The sequence below is a fragment of the Numida meleagris genome, chromosome 12 (genome assembly GCF_002078875.1).
Source record: "Numida meleagris isolate 19003 breed g44 Domestic line chromosome 12, NumMel1.0, whole genome shotgun sequence".
NCBI lineage: Eukaryota > Metazoa > Chordata > Aves > Galliformes > Numididae > Numida > Numida meleagris.
This window is the reverse complement of record NC_034420.1, coordinates 3,598,956-3,623,113: the sequence shown is the minus strand read 5'-3', so window position 1 is coordinate 3,623,113 and position 24,158 is coordinate 3,598,956. Positions and strand designations below refer to the sequence as shown.

At 37.7% G+C, this 24,158-nt stretch overlaps 1 protein-coding gene across 3 annotated transcripts in view; it reads right to left on the bottom strand.

The window, feature by feature from the left end:
- SLIT3 (slit guidance ligand 3) overlaps positions 1–24,158 on the bottom strand; it is a 536,914-nt gene that overhangs the window by 416,899 nt on the left and 95,857 nt on the right. For all 3 annotated transcript variants that reach the window (XM_021410240.1, XM_021410241.1, XM_021410242.1), the window contains one exon: positions 9,399–9,470. In XM_021410240.1, the coding sequence (XP_021265915.1) occupies positions 9,399–9,470 (72 nt within the window). The remainder of the gene's footprint in view (positions 1–9,398; positions 9,471–24,158) is intronic.

Genomic DNA, 24,158 nt, shown 5'->3' with positions numbered 1-24,158 from the left:
TGAAACACTTGAAATAGGCATGATCTATTACCCCCATGAAACATACTGAAAAGTACCAGAAAGCCTGAATTTAGCTTCCCATTGTACACATTACAGCTTTCAAGAATAAAACAGAGTAAGAATTAAAACTAGGCAGTGCTTGGTTTGCATCATTTTACCCACAATAACATTTACACACAGGGCACTCTGAAGTCATTGTAAATCTCCACAGGTAAAGTTGAGTTCTGCTGCTGTCTAACAGCAAACAGTAGACCAAGGTGCCCGAAAGCCACTGATGGAAAAAGGCCTTTCATTTTTGAAATCATAGATTAAAATGCAGACCCCTGAGCAGCACAAGTTCTCTCTCTGGTACCTTGGCAGTGACTGAGTCACCTACTTCCACTATCCATATGAACACCAAAAGCAGCACTTATTTGCAAGCTATTTCCAGAGTATTTCCAAGAACTTTCATAAGACATGGAATTTAAACTTATCTTTAACCTCAGGGTGACAGGCTATTATGGAAAGCGAAGGAAATATTTACATTATCATTATTATATTTTCCTGTTAAGCAGATGAAACGTCTGTGCTTCAGGTCACCAGTTCATTTGTACAGTCACTTGATTTAAGGAACAAATGGCCTCAAACACAAAAAGAATGTTAAACACTCCTAATTGCCTGTTAACCAACAAAGCTGGATCTATTCTCTACTTTCACCTAGTTGCAGGAATGAAAATTTACAAGGGAATTTGCAAGTGCTCATTTTAACCATGGCCAGGAACCGAAAGTAGTTCTGGACCCTTCCCTAAGCCAAGCATTCAGCAAAATGCTTTTCAGCTGCTCTCAGTGCACAGCCAAGGAGGAAAGCACAAAAGAAATCCACATAGGAATTAACTAAAAAGCATGCTTTAAACAAAAGCAATATCCATACAGCAATAAATTATGAACAAGTACACCACGATGTGCTGATGTTCACAGACTAGCTGTGGTGCAGTGACCAAAACAGCATGTTAACAAAGCAAACACAGTGAATCTGACTCACCACACTCCTTCCAGCAGACAGTCAAACCAACATGGTTAGTCAGCTTCTGTAAAGAAGGAGCCTACAGACCACTGTAGGTCAGAATACCTACAGAAATAATATATTTGCAGATGTAATCTAACTATTCTTTGACCACACTGCAACCCAGCAGGCCATTCAACCCTTTTGAGTTTAGCAAAGCAGCCCATGGCTTTAATGCATGCCCCCACTCTGCAGAGGTCACCGTGAGGAATGCCTCTCAAACTCACCTTCACCATGAAGCAGTGCAGAGGAACCACACTACCCCACTGAGCAATGCTTGAATTGTGCTAACAAAAGCAAAAGACTGAAGTTCTGAAGTCAAACATAAGAAAATGGTAAGCCAGAAATACCCACCCACAGTTATTGTATTCCATGAACTCTGCAATAGCTTTAAGTCATGTGAAATCTATCATAAACAAGAAGTTGAGTCACTGGGGGCAAAACACAGTTTTAGATTTTCTACTCTAAAAGCAGAAGTTGAAGCCTGTTAATAAGGATGCATTTCAGACTGGCATAGTATATACCATCACCTTCACAAACCATGTCTCCAGCTACCCAGCTGATGAGTAACCATGGCGTTCTGACAAAGCTGTTTCGCTGTAGTCGCATAAAAGCAGCAAAATCACCTGTCCCACCAACAGCTGTGAAAAGGAATTTATCGATGTGAATTCCATCTATCATCTTTGAGGGAAATTACTGCAAGTCAATACTCTTCACATCACTTATAAAAGGGCCTTGAAGATGTAGTACTCAGCTGAGCAGGAAACAGATATCACAAACAGCCCATTTTACAGCTCATGCAGGATATTCACCCAGATCAGCTCCATGCACTTTGTGCCTCTACAAAGCCTTAGAAGTAACGGAACTTACTTTCTGCATTGTTCATATTGTGGTCTCTAGCACTTGACAAGAAAACTATGGTCTGAGAAAGATACACTAAATAAGGAAGTGGAATAACATACTTTATAAAAGAAGAAAAAATAAGACAGAGTCAAGAAACAGCTGAATTACCAGATGAATTGAATTCAGACTGATTTAGCATTCTTTTCAGAAATTCCTCTAACAATCGTATTTCCATGATTGCAGTGTTCATTACACTCATGACAAGAAAAGTGACACTTATGGATCTCTCTGTAAAAACAAAATCCAGCTATCCATAAAGATTGATCATTTCACATTAAAGCGTATAAGCACAAACACACTTGATCTGCTTTTTTAAAAAATACATATGCTCATTATTGTATTTTGGCGCTAATCAAATCTTTTTTGATGCCTTATGCAACAGTATATCTATGTAGGTCTTTCTGGAGGTAATGCCTTCAGAGAGATTTATTTCCACAGAAACTGTAACAGATACAAAGAGCACAATAACACTATTGGATAAAGCAAATTCTCTGCTACAAAACACTATTTCGCAACAGTCACCACCATTAGCTATGCATTTTTGCCAGAAATTAACACCCACCACCTCACTGTGCCCATATCCACTGCTGGATATCTATAAAAGCTCAGTAAGTGTCAATGCATGTCAGTCAGTGCCATTTTTTCCACATGGAGGAATTCAGTTCCATCCCTTTGCTTCATATGCACTCCCATCTCAGACGCCATTTTGTCAGCCTCCCCCTCTCCTGCCATCTGTCTCACGGCAACATGTAATGGAAAACTGGAGGGAAGGTTCAACCTCTACTGCCACCCCACCAACATCCACTTCTGGTGTTGTGGACCAGCAAGATAAAATAGGAGGCATTACTTTCAGAGCTGTCATTATATAAATCCAATGAATGCTTTCACATGAGATTTCATAAAAACTTAATGCTCACTCCCCTCCATCCAATTCAGAAAGACGCTTCTGTGCATCCTCTTCTACAACTTCCCTTCTGAGACATCCAATCCCACCTTTCTACTCAGTCCCAGAAATAAATATGCAGTTATTCAGTGCCATAAACTGTTGAAACTAGGAATTCCAGGCTACTGCAAAAGTCACTCATTCTTTCTGGAAAGGAAAACCACCCATAAGCTTCTTTAGCTCATCAAGACAATGGTTCTGTAATTATTTATTTATTTATTTATTTTTAAATGTTCACTATAAGCAAGGAATACAAATGCCCTCTAGAAGCAAAATATCAATAGCCTACAGAAGTTCTGGAAAGTCTCATTTCTCTAGACATCACCAGGAAACAAGGTCAGCAGGTCCAGGGAGGGGATCCTGCTCCTCTGCTCTGCACTGGTGAGACTTCACTGGAGTGCTGTGTCCAGTTGTGGAGTCCTCAGCACAGGAAAGATGTGGATCTGTTGGAACACAACCAGAGGTGGGCCACAAAAATGATCCCAGGGATGGAAGACCTCCCTATGAGAACAGGCTGAGAGCTGGGGCTGTGCAGCATGGAGAAGAGAAGGCTCCAGGGAGACCTGAGAGCGGCCTGTCTGTATCTAATGGGGCTGTGAGAAGGAAGGGGACAGGCTCTTTAGCAGGGTCTGTAGTGATAGGACAAGGGGAAACGGTTTCAAAGTTATAGAAGGGAGATCTAGGATGGACACTAGGAAGAAGTTGTTTACAATAGGGGTGGTGAGGCAGTAGCACAGGTTGCCCAGAGAGGTGCTGGATGCCCCATCCCTGGAGACACTCAAGGTCAGGCTGGATGGGCTCTGAGCACCTGATGGAGTGTAGGCACACCTATTCATTGCAGGGGAGCTAGACTAGATGACCTTTAAGGGTCTCTTCCAATTCAGAAGATTCTATGATATTCCTCATTATTCTGGAGATAAGAAACATTTCTGATGGAAGTTAACATCTAATTGGATAAAGTGACTACACTGAATTTTACTGATATTAACAATAGGAAGAATTTTAAGAAACGTTATAAACTATTTATAATAGTAAATAGCACCGTCAATGTGAACTTCCTGTGTTGAACTTAGAAGGTTCATAAGGCCAATCTTAGTGTTAGAAAAATATACAAAGCATTTTCCAGTTTAGTATTGTGTTAGACAGTAACGGTACAATCTTATTTAATATATTATCCCTCAGACATATAATATGCTTTTAGAGAGTGCTTTTTCGAAAAGCTGTATCTAGAAAAACAGACACCGAGGAACAGGATAAGGCTACCATATAAGTAAGTGACAAATTAATCTTACCAATTGTGAATCCCCTGAATTCTTGGGCTGAACACCAACCAAAATACTACATCTCTTTTTTAAAGGTATGGGAAAATATACTATTAACGTAAAATCCTTTGCCACAAACCACCTGCTCACAGAAATTGACAATATACATCTTCTTAGAAGAAAGTTGCCACTAAAACAACTTTCCCAAAGAGCACCCTTCCTACTCCAACTATGCTTATTTCCCCTAGGAGGGGAAACAAGATTTTTGGTCAGTATAATTACACACAACCCATTTTACAGAGGGTAAAAAGCTGCAATGAGGATGGAGCCCTTCGACACGTTTTCATTTGTTTTCTTCTCTCACAGTAATTTGAATTATTTTTTTTTTCCAAATTTTAAAAAGCAAACGTAATTTTTTGCACTAATTTAGACAGGAAAAAATCCATTGACTTCCCATAGAAGACTGATATGTTTATATATTAAAAAAACCTGCTAAATACATTATTTGCAACCAGAGCCAAAAGGAAGATATAAAATGACTTCAGCTTGATAAATGGTGTAAACGCATTCCAGCTATCTGCAGCAAAGATCTCTGACCTAATGCACATCATTCTCAAACCAGAAGTACACCCCAGAGACCAGCAAACACTTACTGTAATTATTTACTGTCTTCTAAAAAGACCCATTGCGATTTATATACAGTAAAACTACAGTTATTGTATGTGGAAAAACCACAAAAAACATGCTGTTGCAGCCTGAGCTATTTTGTCATGGCAACACCATAACTCAACCTGATATAAAAGCTGAATTGTCAGGATCCTGCTTTAATATGAAATGACAATGGAGCTGTAAGTCAGAGATCCATGAGATCTCTTTCCAGAAAGAGAATAAAAACAAAAGTAAAGGAAACACTAAGAAAATTTATGAATTGGTCCCTTTTCCAAACATAGCTTCTGAAGACATCCATTAAAAAAAAAGCTTCTGAATTTGATCAGATGACACGACTGTGATTCCGTGCTCACAGCTTGCTAAAGGTCAGGCTGGAAAGGAGGGTTTACATGTGACAGTTCTGGAAGGTCATGATCAAGTTTTGTGCAAATCAAACAAATGAATCTTGTAGTGACAATGAAGATCTTAGCTGTAAAATGGCTCACAGGAAAGCAGAATTTGGTAAAGTCTAATCCACACTATACCTGTCTAATTTAAACCAGAAGATGCTGACTTATCTGGGCTAACTTCTGATTCCAGCCATACCGTGCAATAGGATGACAGCTTTACACAGTGAATCTAGAAGTATTTATCAAGGACAGCTTCCTGAGTAAGGCAGGAACCACAGAGTTCCAGCTGCTCTTGCCAGGGATCACCTGACGAAGCTACCTAGTCAAAACCAAATACACACAATGTACAAACACTAAAATCAAAGAATCAGATGATTTTTTTTTTAAAGAGATGGACAATATTAATGTATAAAAATATAATTAAAAGTTAATATGACAAACAATTAGTTTGCATAAGCTGTCAGCATCCAGTAAGTTTATCATTAAAACTGCCTTTTAAGTATACACATGCACACAACAATACATGTGTCCCAGTTGGCCTGGTAGGGTGTATGCGTGCTCTCTTGTTTCTAATTCCCCTTTAAAAATAACAAAAGACAAAGAGATACTGAATATTTGCTGGTACTTTTCCAGTTATCCCAATTACTTAACTTTCTTACAGTGATAGGTATACCATATTAGCTATTTATTGCATACTAAACTAGAAAACTCACGATTCCAGTACACACAAAGCTAGTTTATGAACTTCATAAACAAATTTTACACTTTATTTTAGTATTAGAGAATAATAACCTGATGATCAAAGCCTCTTTTTAGAACTGCTACATTACATGCCTCGGTTTACAATACTTCTTTGCCACATTTAATCACTTCTATGATGATAATTCTTACTTTTTTTCCTCAATGGCTCAATATTAGTAAACAAGATCAAAAAGCTATACAATTTTTTTTCTCCATTTCTGGAAATATCAAAAGTGTCTTTCTGTGATTCAGATTTCTCACTAAAAGCACCTGCAATTTGAATTATTAGATACTAAATCATTTATCCCAGATAAAACATTTAAGAAGCTTAAAACCTAGGAAGTCAAAGCAACAGAGCAACGTCAGACATTTCCACTAGAGATTTCACCTAAGGGTTCATCCACCAGCTACCTTAAAACCCTCATCTAAACTAAAGCAAATAAAATCTACAAGTCTCAAAGCCATTCTTTCTAGAATAAAAGGCTCAAAACTTCATGAGAAACTAATTTTGTGGGACATTCCACATTCCATCTATGGTTTATTCCCCATATATAAACATATATTTCTGCTTATAATTTCCACTAGATGTGACAACAAAACCTAGGCAACACTGTAAAAGATGTAAGGATATCATGTATCTTGGCACTTTCGGAAGTTGTAGGAAAAAAAAAAAGGAAAGGTACCTTAAGTGCAGAGATGAATTTAGAAGCCTTCTAAGTTAGTATCTACTTCCTCACTCCAATTTTATTAGCTATCATAAAGATATATCAACAATTTACAGGTAGGTTCGGCCTGGTTCCGTGACTATTGGGGTGGGGGACCCATGGACCCACACCCCGGGAAAGTGAAAAAGGGTAGGAAGATGGGCCTAAAAACAAAACTATGTCACTATGGTGACAAATGAAGAAACCATCAGGGCCAAATGGACAGCTGTCCCAAACTATGCAAAGTGTGTGTTTGCAGAAGAAAAGAGCACATCCAGGCAGATTTCTACTCTAGTCTTTCAAGCACATCACTGACAGGAAAACAGTGATCTATAATTAGATTTCCAGCAGCAACAAACTGAAGATAATCTGCTGATACGGAACTGCATGAGGGTAGATTTAGACTACATATTAGGAAGAAATTCTTTACTGTGAGGGTGGTGAGACACAGGAACTGGTTGCCCAGCAAGGTTGTGGATGCTCCCTCCCTGGAGGCATTCCAGGCCAGGCTGCACAGGGTTGTGAGCAACCTGGTCTAGAGGGAGGTGTCCCTGCCTATAGCAGGGGGTTTTGAACTCAGTCATCTTGGGTCTCTCCCACGCCAAATCATTCTACGATCTTAACTGTATAGTTTCCACAGTGTCCAACTATATAAACATATGTACATATACATCTGTCTAAAACCCATTCCAGTAAGTAGCAAATCACTCATTCTTATCAATGAAAAACATACATTCCAACTGCATTCGAAATCCTAACAGTTCACTTTACTAAGATCTATTTTACTTAAATGTACATTATATTTGAATTTCTGTATCTTCAAAAGAAAAAGCAAATTTCTGCTTACAAACACTGCAACAGCAATCCATCTTAAACTATTCAATGGCAACAAGACTTTGAATGAATGGCAGTGAATGAAGACAAGTGTTTCAAAAGCATCCACTAGGAGCCATTACAGAATACAGCACCCGTATTAATCATTGTACTTTATACAATTTTATTACAATCTTTATATGCTAAAAGCAAAATTATTACCCTTGCTGTTAAAGACTACAACGTTTAATGAGTATACAATCTAATAAAAATACACTCTGGTATTGGAAAAGGTGAATTACTTTCACATAGATTTTTTGTGCAAAACTCCTTAACTCCTCAACGCAAGTGATCAACAACCAGCATCCCTTTGAAACCACACGACCAGGAAGTTTCTTTCAACTTTGTAATAGTCATGTACAGTGCTATCACTCGCAGACAAAGTTGCAGCATGCTCAATAGGAATTCATATTAGTGGATACACGTGAACTCTGTAATTCTTTTTTATTTTTTTCTTTTAAAATTTAAAGTATCACCATCACCTTAGGAAACCTCCATGAAGCAAGTCTTTTATGAAATAAATACAACCAGCATCTTCTGGAGGGCAGATAACGGTATCCACAAGTACATACCAGCTCAAGCTTTACACTCAAGAGAAGTTTAAAGATAGAGAATTTCAGAAATAAGCAAGGAACATTAGGAAATAAAACTAAATCACTCATTCTTAGCAGATCTGTTAGGCAAATATTTTCCAGTGCACTTAAAAGGCAGGAAAAAGCTGAATTATTCAGAAGTTCAAATTTTGAGACCAAAGGAGAGCGTTAGCTTGTAATTTTTCATTTATTCTCTCCAGAACAACGTGGTTCACTTACTTGCACAGTAAGTTTCTCAAGTTATGACACCAAAGAAGTTCATTACAGAAATTCTCCAAACCTGTCACCACACAAGGCTGTTCAACGCGTCTGCTTTCAAAACTTCAGCAAAGAGACAACGCTTTAAATATTCAACTGATTTCAAAATTCATCTTCACCATCACCACGCATTATGCATTTCCACAAGAGGAAAAACATACTGTACTGCCTCAATGCTTGGTTTGGTTCCATTGAAGGTATTAAAACAATTATAAAACCTGCACAGGGATGCAGCAATTTTTCAGCCACCCTACAGTATCTTTTCAATGTCACTAGTCAAATCCTAGACCTTACAAACAGATCTTCAATAAAGAAACTCAAGCCTAAAACAAACGTTTTAAAATATAACTCATTCTCCAGAAAAACACACTGGATCATAAGTCAAGTTTTCAGATCCTGCCAAAGTTTATTTCAAACAGCTTTTGACTACTTCTTTCAAAAGGCAGATTATCCTTTTCTTGCTAGTAACAGTGCAGGCACCTCCTCATCCATCTAATTTCTATACACTCTTCCCCTTCCCCAAACAGGTGATTGTATTAACATTTCCCTTTTCCCCTCGAAAAACAATGATGCAAACCTCACGGTTGTCTTCTCTGTGTTTAAGCTGATACTGCTGCCATCAAAACATTTGAGACAGGTGTTTAGTTTTCTTTTCATTTCAGTAAGATGAAAAAAAAATTTAGAAAAAAAATCAAAACAACCTGCACTATGCCAACATGTTAATTTCTAGATAATGAGAGCATCCAGCCTTCTCGTGGGCATCCAGACCACAATGGATGAGAAGCTGCCACTTTTCATGATTTCTATAACTACACACAGAGAGTTGAGAAGAATTCATCTTGAAGCCCCTTTCATATTTATGTTCTACTGAACTACTAGTACACACAAAGACAACACAGCACCCTAAAAACCTTTACAACCTAGCAGTTTTAATATCATGAAACCTCTCACCACAGTCAAAATACAAACATGCAAATCCATAAGGAACATATAGTAGAAATATAAATCAGATTATACTTACAATCTGGTTAACTTCTGTGTGTTCTGGAAAAGGAGTTCTGGAAGAACTTGCAATTTGTTCTTGTTCAGACGCCTAAAATGTTAGAATTAGAACAAAAATTACGTTACATCGTCTTCTCATTTTAAAAGCTTATTCGAGTATGCATAAACACACGAAGCTTTATTGTATTAAAGCTCATGCTACGAATTCAACATAGAATGCACTTATGCACGTTAATCATAGATGAGCTAAACAGATCGTGCCATCTGTAGACCACCTGCCCACATTCTTGAGGTAGGGAGTCAAGTGACAGTCACCAGAAAGTTTGAATGTTTTAATACGGATGAGTACACATTTATTTATCTTCAGTTTTGCTCTGGATGCCTTCCAGCAGTGAAACGTATGGCTCCCATATTCAGCTTTCAGTGCTCTGAGGAAAAATTATCAGGAGCTATCTTGGATTTCTCTTCTGCTCTATAAACATCTCGGTGCGGCAACCTAAATAACCTGAATAACTGAGTTTATTTCCAGATTAGCTATTATTTCTCCAGTACGCACACATGACAATTTTATTCATTTTGAAATTTCTTAAATCTCCACTTTGAAAACACAAGCAGCATTGGAGAACATTTGAAAACACAGATAACCAGACAAACACTTGGAGTTTTGAAATACTACCTTTAAGCTGTTCTCTGAAGCATTTCTGGAAGAATATTAGTGTTCATACACTAGATGTTTCACTTTGAAAAAAATTATGCTGATGAGCAGATATTATCAGTTTTAAGAAATCTACTGTGTTACAAATTCCTCCAGCCCAATAGCTATAAAAAAAAAAAACACACAAACTTTCTTTCCTTGGTAAAACACAGCCCTGCAATATCTCAAAGCAGTTTTATTAGCAATAAATGTTTTTTTTTTTCCTCTCAATGTTTTTTCCATTGATGATAAAAACAGTTACTTGCTTTTACAGTTCTAATCAATGTTATTTGCATACTGAAGTTAGCCTAACAATTTTGTACAGCTACGCCACTCTAAGCAGGGAGCTGGCTTCTTCCACGTGTCTTTGTATTACTGTCTTCTTGCCTCCCTTCTTCCCAATCCAACTTAAATTTCACCTTGATAACAGATGTCTATTGGCTAGAATTTTGATCGCAGAAGAAAGCCAGAATTTTCAGAACCTCCTGATACTTAGCACTCGGTATCTGGTGTCCAGTTTCCTTGCAACTGAGTTTTTTTGCTCTGAGAATTCAAAATTTTTTTTTGAATTGAAAGGCCTCCCTCAGAGATCACTTTAACCTTGCGGGGTTAGAAATGCAATCTTCATATGGCTAACATGTGAAAAGGTCTTGCAAGAGAAAGGGGCAGTGAGGGAAAAGGGAATTATTTACTTCTCTTTCTGACACCTATAACAGATCAAAGGCTGGATATGCAAGCTTGCTTAAAGAGCCTAAACACGTGTGTATTAGGCATGCTGCTTGCTGACATAAGCAGATATAGGAATTGGTTATTTCACACCACTTTCACCAAGTAACCAAACTAATTTCTGAGATAAATAAACAAATCAGTAAATGAAACACTAAACATGAACATAGGAAATACTAAGAATTGGTCTGCATTTGGGAAAGTATATATAGGAGTTTTCCAACGGGATTCCTTTAGCAGTGTGAAATTTCACACTTTCATATTGAATCAAGCTAGCCTCACTTCTCATTATAGTTGAGAGCATACAACTTCACCCTCAGCAAATTCATATTTGCAGTTATGTACATATGATAGAAAAAAAGTCTTAACATACAATGAAAAAAATATTTGTGAGAATACAGCTTCACATTACAATCTACTGTTCACGGACAGTAAACATTTCACGTTGGTCTAAACAGGCTGTAAAATTTTAGCACAGTACTGTTAGAAATGAAGAGCTGATCTTTTCACACTGCAGCAGTAAGCTAGCCAAAGCCTCCTGACAAGACCAGTACTATTATGTCATCATAAGTTTGCCTCAACTCATGCATAAACTTGATTTTGAAAATAACTCATCCATATGTTAGTGCTCCTGTACTATAAGTACGTGATAGTGTCCTCAGAATACTGCAAGCATACGGTATTTCTGTCAAATAGGGCTTGCAGCTGGTGAGCCAAAGAGGGGTAATTATTGATAACTAAGAGAACCTGAGGTAACAAGAAATGTTTTAGAAGTCCATGGTACTGTTTTGGCTCAAGCTATGGGACTCTATGAGCATTTCCATCACTTTCTAAGACTTGCTTCAAGCTGTCATTTATGCCAAAGTCATTTTATTCAGAGTTTGATTCTCAGGGGAACACAGGAAATTAACAGGATATTGTTTCTCTTCACCACCACTTACAGTATGTAAATAGATCATAATTCAATATTCACCAAAGTCTAGATCAGCTCTTACTATCTTAGGCATCTTATACATTGAATATGGCCATATTTACTGTGTGCCAGTACAGCACCAACAGCCTAGGAAAAGGCCCAGTTATACTTCTTATTTCTCTTCCCATGCTTGAGAGAAAGTTTGTTAAGGAAGTTAACAAACTACAAGACAAGATTCTTTTAAATCTCCTAAAAGAAACACAGAGCGTTTAAAATTATTTAATGAAAACATTAATAAGCCCTTTTTTCCTTCAGTTCAATGAGAAGCGCCAAGCATGAATGAAATGAATAGCTCCGAATGCATCATTTTATGGGAACTTGATTTTATCCTCATCTACCAGTAAACCCAATGACACAGAAAGAAACTTCAAGTGCAAAGTGAAGTAAGCACTAGGAATGCCAGCACAGGGCAGGGCAAGCTCTAATGTAGCATTCTTAAGCAGAACTTCAATGCACTAGCTGAACATGCTTTAAGGATCCGGTTTGGCAGCAGCACCTTCACACAGGAAAAATTAAAAAGAAAAATCACAAGAGCAGTACAGAAATTCCCTACGCTCATATGAGACTTTTAGCTGTTGCAGCTTTTTGTTTCCATATCACCATATATCTTGACCCTATCAAGTAGTTAACTCTAAATGCAGCTGTATTTCTCATTTTATAACAAGTATCTTGAACAACTTTAAGCCATTTATTCCAGTAAAATAAAAGTGGATGGAAAAAAAGATCATAAACAAAATTTGCTAAATTTATGTAAAAAGATTTTTTGGACAGGTCAAAATTTGACTGTCCTTTGCATTGCTCGAAGTGAGAGCACCACCTGGGACTCATAGCACACTACAGATGAAGTCTTTCATCTGTCCTCTCACGTCAGAAACGCACTGGCCTCACAACCTGCACACACACACCACCATCACTGTACCAAAACCGAGGTACACATAGAGGAAGGAAGGAATCTGATTACAGAGCCAGAGAAGATCTGGTTCAGTTTATTTGACTGCTGGATAAGAATGCAGTTGTTCAGCCCCTGAATTATTCTGAACGGAATGTTTTAGAGCTAATAAGACCTGCAAAGTATTCAGGGAATCCAGTGCACTGGGGAGGAAGATACATCATCAACTAGTGGCACAGAACGGATTAGCTCCAGTGCTGGACCAGAAGCTGCTCTGTGGATGTGCACAGCATGGAGCCCAGACTAATAAAATCTCCTGGAAGCTGAAGAACTGTGTAGAGAGACTCTCCCAAGGGTCACAGAAATGCTGGCAATACCTGGATTGAGTCAAGCAGTAAGCCTGATCTAATGCATTCTGACTGCATAGTCAACAGCCTCCATACACTGCAAGGCCCTCCATCATCCAAGTTACCTTGAACACTACTGCACATGGGAAATATAACTTCACACATACTGTTTTACTATTCTGCTCTTCAAGTCCCCATAAATGACCTATAAAAGACAACTGATCACCAGATTTACTCAGTAGTACTCAACACACAATCAATGGGCCCCCTGGAGTCCATACATCACCTTTGTGTAAGATCACAACACTAACACAGCACAACATCCCCTCACAAGGCACAAATGTATGTACACCTGTACTTCTGTTGGAATATGCTTTGGGAGCAATAAATAGTAATGGCTACAAATACCTTCATTTCTGTATGCTGGAATTTGCTACAGAAGTGAACTACTGTTTCTTCTGAAATTATTATAAAGCATCATCACACTTCTCACAAAAAAAAAAAAAAGCTTAGTAATGGGAAACTCATTCAAGGGTACAAACTTACTATGTTTGGATACAATGTTATTTCCTCCTATTAAAATCCTTCATATAAAATCAGGCATATGAGCAATCAACTCTTTTAATCACCTTACACAGAAACACAAAGTAATATTTGTAGTCTGAAGAACTGAGATATTTCAGGAGCACCTACTTCTGTAAAATGTGTAACACCTGACATATAATAATGCTCATAGCGCATTATATATCTATAAATGCATATCTCTGTCCACTACAGTAGTTTCGAATAACTCTTATTAGCCTCTTATTAGATGTGCTCATAAAGTTTTAAGAACAGAATAAGTCCTCCCTTCAGTACAACAGACAGCAAGACACATTACTATTACTTCCTAACATACCTTAGTTTACTTGTTGATTCATTTTGGATATTGCAAGAAATTATTTGCAAGACAGGTATAAAAGAAGATAGGGACAAAATAAATCAATTATAATGATAGCGTGTCTCTAAGAAGATAATTAACTAGACCTTTAAAATAAGAAAGCGGTGAGCTATGTTGTAAGAAAGTCTCACCCGCTCTGATCAGTCTGGAAAAGAAGGCTACTTTTCTTAAACAGAGTACACTCAGCCATTTAAAAATAGAAAAGGAAAAAAAAAGGAAATCTCAGAGGGAAAAGCTACAAGACACATAAATTAGGAAACAAAATTAAAAAAAACCTCAAAGATAGGCTTGCCTGTTCCTCCTCACAGCCAACCAGTTTTCTACTGCAATGTCAGGGACTGCTTACTGCAGCTGAAGTCACTCACAATTTTACAGGTGCTGGGCTGTAATTTGGGGCCAGGCATATGAAAACACTTTTTAACCCTTCCTCTACATTTTAAGCCTTTTACTTGATTCAAGCGATCTGAACTTGTTACTCAGCTAATATTGAGATGAGTCAAAGACTGTATTACAGGGGTCAGCTGTAGCTACTCACACTGACTCAAGCAGGTATACGAGCATTAAAAGCAGTAGTCTGTTCTCCAAGACAGTCACAGACCTTGTCAACGTGGGCAGGCAAGTAGGTATCAGGTAACAATTCCTCCATAAACACTGCACAACAGTGTCAGTAGTTTGTGATCCTGATTCAGCTATGGCTACTATAAGGTGTCAATCTCAAAAGAAAAATAAAGAAACAAGTAAATGCATGATTAGAAAGATCTCAGGTGTAACTGCTTAAGATATCACCTGTTAAAATGAATTGAAAACACATGTGATGCTGAAGCCAAAATAGTAGAACAGAAAAAGATAGTACTTCAGTGCTTTTTCCTATCTTTCCTCCCAGAAAATCATACTTAATTTTACGCACTTTTTCAAGTTACTGAAATAAAGCTTCTTGTGCTTTAAAGACAGGTATCACAAAGCTTATCACCAATTAAAGAAACTATCATTAAAAATCAAAATTACATCATACTTGTAAGCAAAAAAAAAATTACCAATAAATATTTTGTCTTTTGCATGCTTAAACCCAGTTCCATCGAGATACTGAGCTGCTGGCCTCATGTAAGATGTCAAACTGTCACACAGAGTATGGTGCCAAGATTATACTTAAAGATACCCCAAACGAGTGCCATAATAACGGAATGCATGAGAAAAAATCTATCAAGGAAAGTGCACAGGATCTGGTTCTTGAATTATACTTCTTAGTCATGACTATGAGAACAGAAATGTCACCATATTGGATTCCTTGGTTTAACTTTGAAAAGCAGACCTTCATGAATACCAGGAAGCTCATTAAAAGATAAATGAGAATTTGAAAGATTAAAATATTTGTAAGCACCATGGAATCTACTCCAAAACAACTCTGTGACATAATCCTTGCATGGATACATATATATGGATTTAAAAAAAGAAAGAGCATTAATGTCTCCACTGGCGGCAAACGAGGACCTCTATGGGGACCCAAACTGCTCAGCATACTCACATAGGTGACCTAAAAACATGGGAGCATGGAGAGTGTTTGTCTTCCCTTAGTAATACAAAGTGAAGGCTGATTACAAACTCCAGAAAGAACTACTGGTATTCAGTGCATGAATGGCAAAATAACATATAATTCTTTGCAAGTTAAACTTGAAAATCTGTTTACTTGTTTGCTAAGTTCCAACTTAACAAATACAGCAGTATCCAGCCCAACAGTCACTTATCAGGAAGTACATCACAAAAACATTATCTTAGTCCTCTACAGAGATTTGTAAAGTGTTACAAATGATCAGAAGCCTGCTAGATGGCATGTTTACTCTCTATATAAATCCACTGTGTATCTATACATTGAAGACTGAAAACTTAGAATTTCCACTTCAAAAATGATCGTATAAGGTTTGGAGAAAGACAAGGACAATTTTGTAATGCAAGAAAAACTTAGAAGCATCCAATACTGTTGATGATAGCTTGAAAGAACAAATGTAGTTTATTTTTCTGTGCAACAGTCAGTCATTCTGCACAGCAACTGGTTGCATACGATTAGTTGCTGGTTTGTGTATGTATAGAAGTAACAAACAACTAAGAAAAATACTAAGCGATATTAATGACAAAAATCCAGCTGATGATTCCAGTGATCTCTCTCTGTCTCAAGATACTTCAGGCTGAGAGTATTTTCCATAGAAATATCATTTATGTGTTTTCCTTCATTTGCTCTTACTAAGAGTTTCAACTGGAGATCTGATAGTGCCCTACTAGTACAGTGGGTCTAAGCTACTACAGATGCTGACTTCCTGCTTTTGTTATGTTTTCTGTTTTCTATTCAGTTTACCAGGAAATAAATAAAATTCAGTACAAAAAATGTTAATTTATGCTAAGCAATACAAATACAGATTTTAAGTATGTATTCAAAGAACTGCAGAGCCTCTTTAGACTATAAAGTCTGTCTGCTGCACAAATTGAAAGTCTTCCCGATGTGAAACTTAAAAAAAAATGAAGAGCAAGAAGCAAAGCAAGAGATACGTAATTAGAGTTGCAACCAAAAGACAGGTATGTCTGTACCTAGTGTGTACACAGTGTGTACATACATATCCATTTATCTCTATATACTCCTCTATGAACGTGACTTTTCTTCATTTCAATTTACTTTAGCCAAATCCCTTGTGTTCCAACTCTGGACATCCTCACACACCTCCAGTAAGCCCCGTTTGCTTCTCATAGATACTTTTAGATGCAGATTTCTATTCTCAAATACTATTCTCACATAATAAAAATAGATACATTACTTCACATCTTTATATAACAAGCTGCAACTTAATGCTTTATGATTCAGATAGACCAAAAAAGACTTTTACGAAATTAGTGAATATTAAAAGTGACCAACATACATCCTCCTACGTATTTTTGGCTCGTTGTGGTGTTTCTGTTTTTTTTTGTTTTGAGACGGGCCACACAAAACATCATACTGTTTCAAGAAAAGTCACATTCCCTCTCCCCTATCAAAAATATTCTGCTTATATATTTTGGTCCCCTCAAAAGTAATGTCTGTTATTTATTTCCATGGAGACTACAACAGATACAAAGAGCGCAATAATACTATTTGATAGAGAAAATTCTTAGTTACAAAGCACTATTTTTCAACAGTCACCACCATCAGCTATGCACTTTTGCCAGAAATGAACAAGATCCTTCAATGCTGTGATCATGAAAATCTGCACTAGCAGAGGTGAGCCACTATTTCACATCATTATTGCTAGGAAAATGTTGCTCACACAGTCCATCTTTGAGCAGCTCGAACAGAAGAAAGTCAGAAGGCACCAAATCCAGACTATACAGTGGATGTGGTAGCACAGTCCAGCCAAGACTGGCAATGTGTGCCCCACAGTCTTCAAAATGCTATGGTGACTGGCATTATTGCCTTGCAAGAGAAAGATGGTCTTCTTCTCTGGCTTGACTCTGGAAGCTCAAGCCTTCACCTTAGTCAGAATTGATGGTTCACTCAGGTTCCACGAAATCCAGAAGGATCACCACTTATCTATCCCAAAAGACAGTTACATGACCTTCCTGAATCTTGAACTTTTTCTTTGATGGAGAATTTACACTGGACCACTCCAAGGACTGCCATTTTGACTCCAGCTCATAGTGGTGATAACACATCTTGTCACCGGTAATTATGTGATCCAGGAAACTGTCATCTTCAGCCTTGTATTGGTTCAATAGGTTCTGACAAACTTGCATATGGTGTTCGTTCTCTTCCTTGGTATGCAATTGTGGGACCCACCTGGAACGAACTTCATGATAATCCAACACTGCCTCCATCATTTCCAAGGCACTGAAGCTGATATTCAGCTCCCTACATAGTTCCCCGGTCACAATCCAACAATTTGCATGGATGAGCTGATTAAGATATTAATTTCATGGTGTGACAGCCACGTGTGGCCATCTGGAACATAATGTGAACATTACTGTCACAACTGTTGAAATGCACCATCCACCACCTCACTGTACTCACATCCACTGTTTGATCTCCATAAATGTTCAGCAAGTGTCAGTGAACGTCAATGGGTGCCATTTTTTCCACATGGATGAATTCAATCCCACACCTTTCCTTCATAAACACTTCCATGTCAGAGAGAAGTTTGTCAGACTGCCCCTCTTCTACCATCTGTTTCACAGCAACAAAATGTAATGGAATATCAGCAGGAGGTTCGACCTCTACTGCCATCCCACCAACACCCGCCTTTGACATCATGGGCAGACATAATAAAACAGGAGGCATTACTTTCGGAGCAGATCTCAACAAGTGCCAGGTACTCCCCTTCCTCCCTCAGCCCCTAGTACTTCTGGGGGTTCCCATGTCCTGAAGGCAAGGGAAGGAGGGAAATAATGTCAATGTCAATCACAGACTATCAAGGGCTCTTAAAACAACAATGGAGAAGTTATTAACTGTGAAATTCCTACCTTCCTGGCTCCAACCAGGCTAACAATATTTTTTCCTCTGTCTGAAGCTGGGATAGGAGAAACTTAACTATTAAGATCCCCTTGACTGTTAAAAAAAGAAACAGCCAGTGGAGGTTTGAAAGAGAGAATATGCAGCCAGTCCAGTAGTTTGAAGTAGTTTATCACAATTGCACGAAATAGAGGAAAAAATCTACAATTATATGGGTTTTTACCCTTATTTCTTTTTATTATTATTATTTGGATAAATTCTGTAGGAATAGAAGTATCTCAATTTTGATAAGAGAATTTTTAAACTGTTTTCAAATCAGTTGTCATGTTTTCTTGGAGGGGACGCTTTCTTTGGAGTACAGACTTAGCTGGATCTCTTGTATTTACACAATAGGAAGGGTCACTTCTAGATCAGAGACTGCTGTCTCACGGAGTTCCATTCACAATGAAAGCAAACAGGAGCTTCAGCTAATCTAAATCAAAGGCATGATCAGTAGGAGTGGAAAATAAAAAGTTCAATATGTAAATGCAACTATACATAGCAAGATAAGAGTCAGCAACTTCCTAGGTCTGTAGCCTTTCAGACATGGGAAACAGTTTTCTATATCATAAAATGACTATTTTGATCTGCCACTTCAGCCACCCACAGAAGCTTGTATTTCTCAGCAGATCATTTCAGCCTTTTGTTCAAGAAGAATCGACATTACATTGTTGTCTATTACAAATTACAATGAAGAATCCCATTTCAATGATCATGCTGTTGTTTGCCACTTACTTGCTCAATATCACTTTGTTCTCACAGCCAGCATAGCTAATGGAAGATTTCAGAAAGTTTCGAAAGAGTTTTAGAGCTTACAAGTCAAATAAATGAGTAAAACAACATTCTGTTCATACCCAAGCTTGTGATGTGCATTCCTTATGTATTAATCCAGAAAGTTCAAAATTAATAGAGTCTTTGTCAACCAGAAAGAATTTATTGATACACAGTGAAGAGACCACTATTGACAGTACACTAACTTTCCAATTTTTTTTGCACAAAATATATGGTTTTGTGGAATCACCCTTGAACTGGACAGAGAAGCTTGCTCTAGTTGATTCCTGGGTGAATGAGTTGTATTGACATTAATGAGTGTACCCCAAGGATTTCAGGTTTAACGCAATCACAATCCATCCGGATTTTACTAAGTTCATGCATCACCATCTCTCTGTAGTTGACAGGATTTTTTTCATGACCCGTAACATTGCAAAAGTGGGTTTTTATATTTACTATTTTTATAGCAACTTCTCTCAGGGTGTACAAATACACACTGAGTGCAGGTCTGGGCAGTGACACTTGATCACACCAAACAACTGAATTCAGTAGTTTCGGAAGGAGCACTTTCAGCTTCATGCTCAGTTCATAGCACAACAATTTTACTCTGTATAAAAAGCAAACTGAGGAAACACCAAAATCCCTCTTCTGCAAACATACAATGAGGGGACAATCACAAACTATGCAAGAAATTTCCTCCAAGCTTTATCCATAGCCTCCAATAGGAACTCACATCCTTCCCATGACAAGTATGTAAACAAGCCAAGTGTTAATCAAAATTGGGACACTGTGCAATTTTCCAAGGAGATTTTATTTCTCATTAAGCTACGGAAATGGTGTGAAGTTTGAGATGCATATTATCAGTAAAACATGTTTCATGAAAACTGCTAATACTCAAAATATGAGCAGAAATCACCAAATTGGCATGGTTATGGTTCCCTTCTGCTACGTGATCTCATAACAAACAAGTTCATATACACAACTGTACTTTCCATTTAAAATGTCTTGCAGTAATATGTTTACTAATATTATTTATGTGTGTTACTGAACACATTCTACCCAGAAACTGAGGCTAATTTACAGACCATGATAAAAACTATCAGCTCTGCTATTGGGTCTTGTAATTACTTAGGTTTTTAGAATATAACAACAACCTAGTTTGTTTGGATGGTTCTTATATAATGGTTAGCTAGTTTTAACCTCTGGAAAGTTCATGATACCTACTGTCCTCTGGATTACACGTCTGCTTTTGTACTGAGCATCAACAGCTTTATTGCAAAATCAAAGCATGATATGTTTGTCAATATATTAGTGGTACTCTGTTCCTTTCCTTGCAAGTTCAACACCTTTCAAACTTGATTCAACATCTGTGTTCATATTACTACCTAATGTTCAGCTCATTTTTCAGAAAGTCAGAATTATTCTGCTTTTAAATTTTTTAAAGGGCTAGTTTTAATGGAGCGGTCCTGCTTTTAACACTCAGTAATTATCCAAGTAACGCTGGGTTCACTCTCCAATTTGGTCATTTATTCTGTTTCACACTCAAAGCACCTGGGTCTCATTTGGCAATAAACAAGCTAGTTTTTTCCTCCTTTGTTATAAAGAGCTCTATAGCATTGTCCTTGGAGAACAGCCTCGGGGAACATGATGCAGTTGAAGTAGTTTCTAAGACTTCCTTTAAGAGAGAAGCAGTTACATCACAAGCTTGGGTGTAACCAAGATGCAATAAAAATGAAATAATGCGTAACAGCAGACTCAGGCAGAATTCAATAACTCCTGTCTTTCTAAGGAGTTACTAAGTTTTCTTTTTTAAACTATACTGACTTAGGAAACAGTGAAGTAGGAGCACAGTCAATTTCATTCAATGGTTTCATCAGAAAATCCTGTTACCAAGAAATACGTTGCTGTCATTAATATAACTTCTTCACTTGTTTTCTAGCACTTATTTGTGTAAGACATTGCATCCACAGAAAAAAAATAAGTCAGCTTTGTCCACTACTTTTGGTCAGCATCTCTTTATATTAATAAACAAGAAAATAAAGTTTGAAGTTTTAGTTTGGAGAAGAGAAGGCTCCGGGGAGACCTCATTGTGGCCTTCCAATACTTGAAGGGAGCGTATAAACAGGAGGGGGATCGATTGTTTGTGAGGGTAGATAGCGATAGGACAAGGGGGAATCGTTTTAAGTTGAGATAGGGGAGATTTAGAATAGATATTAGGAGGAAGTTTTTCACACAGAGGGTGGTGACGCACTGGAACAGGTTGCCCAGGGAGGTTGTGGATGCCCCGTCCCTGGAGGCATTCAAGGCCAGGCTGGACGTGGCTCTGGGCAGCCTGGTCTAGTGGTTGGCGACCCTGCACTCGGCAGGGGGGTTGAGACTCGATGATCTTTGAGGTCCTTTTCAACCCAGGCCATTCTATGATTCTATGAAATAAAGCCAGTTGACTTACAATGGAATTTCAGTAAGGTTACTATGAAGAAGTCCACTGCAACCATTTTACAGGATCATGATATGGAATACATGAATTTTATTTACATGAGATGGTAGTACAGAAGCTTTTCCAAGAACCGTGAAAGTCAGGACTACATGTTGCTAAGGTTATGTTTTTTAGAAAGAAAACTGTTTACAACAGTTACAACTTTGAGATTCCTTATTACAAACATAGCAGACTGGGTGGTCCTGGTTCACATTTTCAAAGCTGTCAGAAGCAATAAGCTCTACTAGTAACTTTTCATTAGACTGAAATAGATTATCCATCCTCTATCAGAAGCAGACCACATTTCTCTTTGCAGGAAGAAGCAGCATACAAACTAGTAACTCCACAAGTTTTCATTTCTCCATATAAGACTCCTTACTGTTCTCTCAAGATCTTTCTATGTGGAAAAATACGTTACAAGATCAATGATACAGGCATTGTGTAAACTTTATACACAGGTTTCCTTTGCCTGGGAACAAACTCTTAACAGGCAAAAATATGTATGAGGAACAGGTTTTACATGTCAACATTTTCCCAAAGACAATATGATTAAACAGAAAAGATCCCACACCATTCATATATGCATTAAGGTCTGAGGTCAGCTCTCTATGTCATACAGAAAGGGACATAAGGGCTAGCACCAAACCGAAGGAGGAACAGAGAATCTTACTAACAGAACATTTATTGATGACAGCGCCAATAGGCAAGCCCATAAATACACAAGTAGCAGATGTCAGCTAACAGACAATCCCTTATCTCAGTAGCATGTATTTATAAAACCCAACTACATGCATTCAGGGTAGTAGCTTATACCTGACTGTCCCAGACCCTGACATGTAACATTTTCATATTTTCTCAAAACTATCATTCAAATAAATGCAAAAAAGACTTGATCACTTTGAAACAGAGAGACACTGCAGAAGATATTGCAGAAGATATCTGTTTCTCAGTTTCTGCAGAGCTTTAAGTTTAATGGTCATGCTCTCTTACTTCAAATCTTAAAAAAAAAAAAATCAGGAGTTCACACAATCTTAGAATTTTTATGCCTTCAAAACTCTAACGTTAAGTGGAAAAAAAGTGGTTACTTTTCAATTACTGTTCCTATGTGAGAATAACTGGACTTTACCCAAGGAACCTATAGAAGCTACTGTAATATCCCTTATTGTCCAACACTTTTTATATTCAAACAGATTTTGTGAAGTCAGTAAGATAGTCATGGTGAAGATATTATCCTACACTAGTGAGCAATCTCTCCAGGCCAGCACTGGAACTCTATGAAGAAAGCAAAACATAAATTCTAGTGTGCACATCTCCAAGCTGTTTTGCCCCTGCTAACAAGGCTTAAAAGCTCATATTAATCAAACTAACCATTTCCAGAAGTCAGAAATAGCTGTGAATAACTAGCAAATCTTGCATGTGGAACTACCGTTGCAATTTTTACCAGAAGAAACAGAACAGTGTTCCCATTTGATCTGCTTTAATAACTCGATACCAGCCCAGCTCACCATGCCTCTCCATATATAGTAAAGAATGCTTCTGTGGCAATGTGTTGCTCCTTCCTCCCTGGGGCTATATGCCAAGCAGAACTATTAAAAAACGAAGACAACCATAATCATCTTTTGCCTGAAATTAAACTGGATGGTTAACAAAGGATGCCTCTTCCAAAGCTAACAGAATGAAAACAGGGAAATAGCTAAGTGAAACAAAGAACACACTGCACATTCAACATAAATTTGAGTGCTTTATCACAAACCTATGGGAATTACTTATCTGAAGTTATTCAAATGACATTTTCATCGCTGGTAAGCCACAAGGGGTCAGTGGCCACAAAAATCCACAGTTGTTTCAGAAACTCTGATCTGAAAAGTGAGAACACTTACTTTCTCTGATAATTACCTCTAATTCATTTTCATTTTCCCAACAAGTTATCAAATGTAGGGATCAGTTTTTCCTGACATACCTCAGTACCTACAGTTTGTATTTATTTCATGTACCTAATGCACTGCATCACATCCATCCCACCAAGAGTCATCAAAGAGAAATACAATGGACATGTAACACCCAGAGCACATGTAAGCAACTTCTTTTTTCCAAGTGATTCTCATACTGTAACACCCTCTGTCAAGGAGGAAGAACTGGAGATTATCTCTAAACAACTCAAAACACAATACTAAAGTTAACTATAAACCAATATGAATTAATTAGTTCTATTCTATATGGAAGGCTGCAGCTTGAGTTGAGCTCCAGCTAAGTGGATATGGATAGCATGGAACTGTGCCAGAGGAAAAAAGTATATTCATCTGACCAATGAGAGGAAGGCTGCAGGATCTACATACTCATATACATGTTCTCCAAAGGGTGGGAGGCAGGGGGAAGAGAGATGTTAAGTACTTTGAAATCATCATCACTCAGAAACGGGATTATTTAAAGGCTGCTGTGCTTGACAGCATGAAATTCAG